Source organism: Epinephelus moara, chromosome 16, assembly GCF_006386435.1.
Source record: "Epinephelus moara isolate mb chromosome 16, YSFRI_EMoa_1.0, whole genome shotgun sequence".
Taxonomy (NCBI): domain Eukaryota; kingdom Metazoa; phylum Chordata; class Actinopteri; order Perciformes; family Serranidae; genus Epinephelus; species Epinephelus moara.
This window is the reverse complement of record NC_065521.1, coordinates 1,992,796-1,995,574: the sequence shown is the minus strand read 5'-3', so window position 1 is coordinate 1,995,574 and position 2,779 is coordinate 1,992,796. Positions and strand designations below refer to the sequence as shown.

The following is a 2,779-nucleotide window of genomic DNA, read 5'->3' as shown; positions in this document are numbered from 1 at the left end:
AGCTAACCCTCGTCTACTGAGTTTTAAAAATGCCGGCTATTTTGTCACTTTCTGTTGACGTCACATCCCGTCTTGAGTATATCCAATCAGCACCAAGTAATCCCCAAGCCCCAGCCAGGAGTTTCTCGGGGCCGTTCTGAGTACCTACTCCGAGGCAGGGACTTGTTTAGCCCCTGTCTCATTGTGTCATACGGATTACTGTTAATTTATTATGCTGATCTGTTCTGTACGACATCTATTGCACGTCTGTCCGTCCTGGAACAGGGATCCCTCCTCAGTTGCTCTTCCTGAGATTAAAGGGTTTTTTGGGGAGTTACGATACTCGTAACACGACGCTTCGTAGTGCTACACTTCAGACTGCGTCATTTAGCAATGTATAATTTCAAAGCGGAAGATTTAGCAATGTGTTAAGTTGAAGTTGACAGGACACAGCGTAATGTGACAATGCCGAAAGTGACACATCATAGTGTGACACGCCATACACTGTAACCTGACACATCATAACGTGACACTTTGTGGCGACACGCATCCTAACGCAACAGTTTACAATGATGAACCAGTAACCACCTGCTGACGTGTTCGTAACCACGTAGTCAAACTATCACTCCGAACCACCGGCTGGTCTCGTCCAATCAGACGGCTCAATCAGTGATCACATGTTGATTATATTCATGATTTATCAGAGATAAACGTTGTGTGATGACCTCGATCTGGCGTTCATGACAGCTGATCTTATTTAAACTTCTTTGCAACGTGGATGAGTCCCTGAACTCAGCTGTCAGAGGGTAAATTCACCTTCAAGGACAAACTGGAGGAAAAAAAAGACATGAAATGTGTGATTTCATTTTTCCTTTGATGGACAGAGAGACGAGTAGCACGTGTTCCTGGATGACATCAGACGCCGCGAGCGTCTCTTTGACTGTCCCTCGACAGATCCCAGAAACAGAGGGAGGAAAGAGGAAGGAGGGAGGAGGAGAGAGCGCCAGATAAACAAAGAGACAAAGAGAGACCACGGCAGGAAGAGACGGAGAGAGCTACACTGAAGGGAAAAAAATACAGCCTAATTGAATTTCCTGTCACACGGCGTTGTGAACCATCTCTGATTGGCTATCAGCCGCAGGGCCATTAGGAAATTATCCAGACAGCTGGGTGGCCGCCTGAGACGAGGAGGAAGCAGAGATCCTTCACTTGCCACAAAAAAAGGAAAGAAGAGACTGAAGAACACGGCTGCAGGAAAACAATGTCTGATTTCACAGAATTAAAAAGAAGAGACAAACTTCACCGTACGAAGACACGCGAGATCGAATCATTTTTGATTTCACAGTCAGAAGTTTTTTTAGCAACAGAAAGAAAACATGATGGAAACAGATCAGTCCGTCACCATGACAACAGAGCTGAGACGTTTCACAACTTTGACGAGACATTTCAAAGAGACGCTTCATGTGACAATGTGATGGTTCATGACGAGACGTGGTGTGACTTTGCACTTTTTAAGACTACAATTGGTAACACTACATTTTGTAACGCTTCATTTTGTAACAATTAATTTCATGACACTACACTTTTTAACGGTACATTACATAATGCTACATTTTGTCATGCTACATGTTGTGAGGCTTCATTTTGTAACACTTCATTCTGTAACACTACATGTGGTAGCGCAACATTACATAACGCTACACTGTGTAACACTACATCAACTAATGCTTCACTTTACAACGCTTCATTTCATACTGCTACAATTGGTAACACTACATTTTGTAATACTACATTTTGTAACACTACATTTTGTAACGCTTCATTTTGTAACGCTTCATTTTGTAACGCTTCATTTCGTGTCGTAAGATTAAGTAACACTTAATTTTGTACCACTTCGTTTCATAACAATTCATTTTGTAACGCCACGTTTTGTAATGCTACATTACATAATGCTACACTTTGTAACACAACAATTTGTGACACAACACGTTGTAACGCTACATTACATAACACTACATTTAGTAATGCTGCACTTTGTTATACATAATTTAGTAGCACAACGTTCAGCAATGCAACACATCACAATATGACACGTTGTAAAGCAACATTTTAAAGCACTACATGTAGCAAGACATCATTTAACAAAGCAACGCGTTGTAGATTGACAGTTTAGTGATGCATCATTGGTTAAACATCATTCGTAAGTCCGTAGTGAACGTTCATTGTTTGACAGTGACCGTAGTGAACGTTTGACAGAGTGATCGTCGTGACCACAACCACCTGAGAAATATAAAGGTGACCTTTGACCTCACCATGCTGTGAGTCTGCAGTCCTCTGGTTTCTGCTTCAGACGGGACCGTCTGCCTCGAGGAAACAGCTCACTCGGCCATGTCTGCAGACGGAGAGACAGAGACGGTTTTAAAACAGAGGAACAGACGTCCTATTTCACGTTTATTTCTTTACATTTTATTTATTTTTATCCACATGACATCATCAAACCACCAAACCGTCCACACTGAGATCACACCTCTGTTTCAGCACTTTGTCCACAAGGACAACAAACACCAAAATAGAAAAAAAATCAGGATAAGCACTTCATAGGCGACACTTCATAAAACAACACTTCATAAGGCGATACTATATAACACAACACTATATAACACAACACTTTATAACACGACACTTCATAGGCGACACTTCATAACAAAACACTTTATAACACGACAGTTCATAAAACAACACTTCATAAAACAACAGTTCATAACACGACACTTCATAACACGACACTTCAAAAGGCGAC

The 2,779-nt window shown here is 41.5% G+C and overlaps 1 protein-coding gene across 1 annotated transcript in view; it reads right to left on the bottom strand.

Moving 5' to 3' along the window:
* The window catches only part of LOC126403325 (BCL-6 corepressor-like), a 30,262-nt gene extending 27,887 nt beyond the window's left edge, over positions 1-2,375 (bottom strand). Inside the window, exon 1 of the mRNA XM_050065918.1 lies at positions 2,292-2,375. Coding sequence (XP_049921875.1) covers positions 2,292-2,294 — 3 coding nt within the window. The 5' untranslated portion in view covers positions 2,295-2,375. The remainder of the gene's footprint in view (positions 1-2,291) is intronic.
* Between the last annotated feature and the right edge of the window lie 404 nt (positions 2,376-2,779).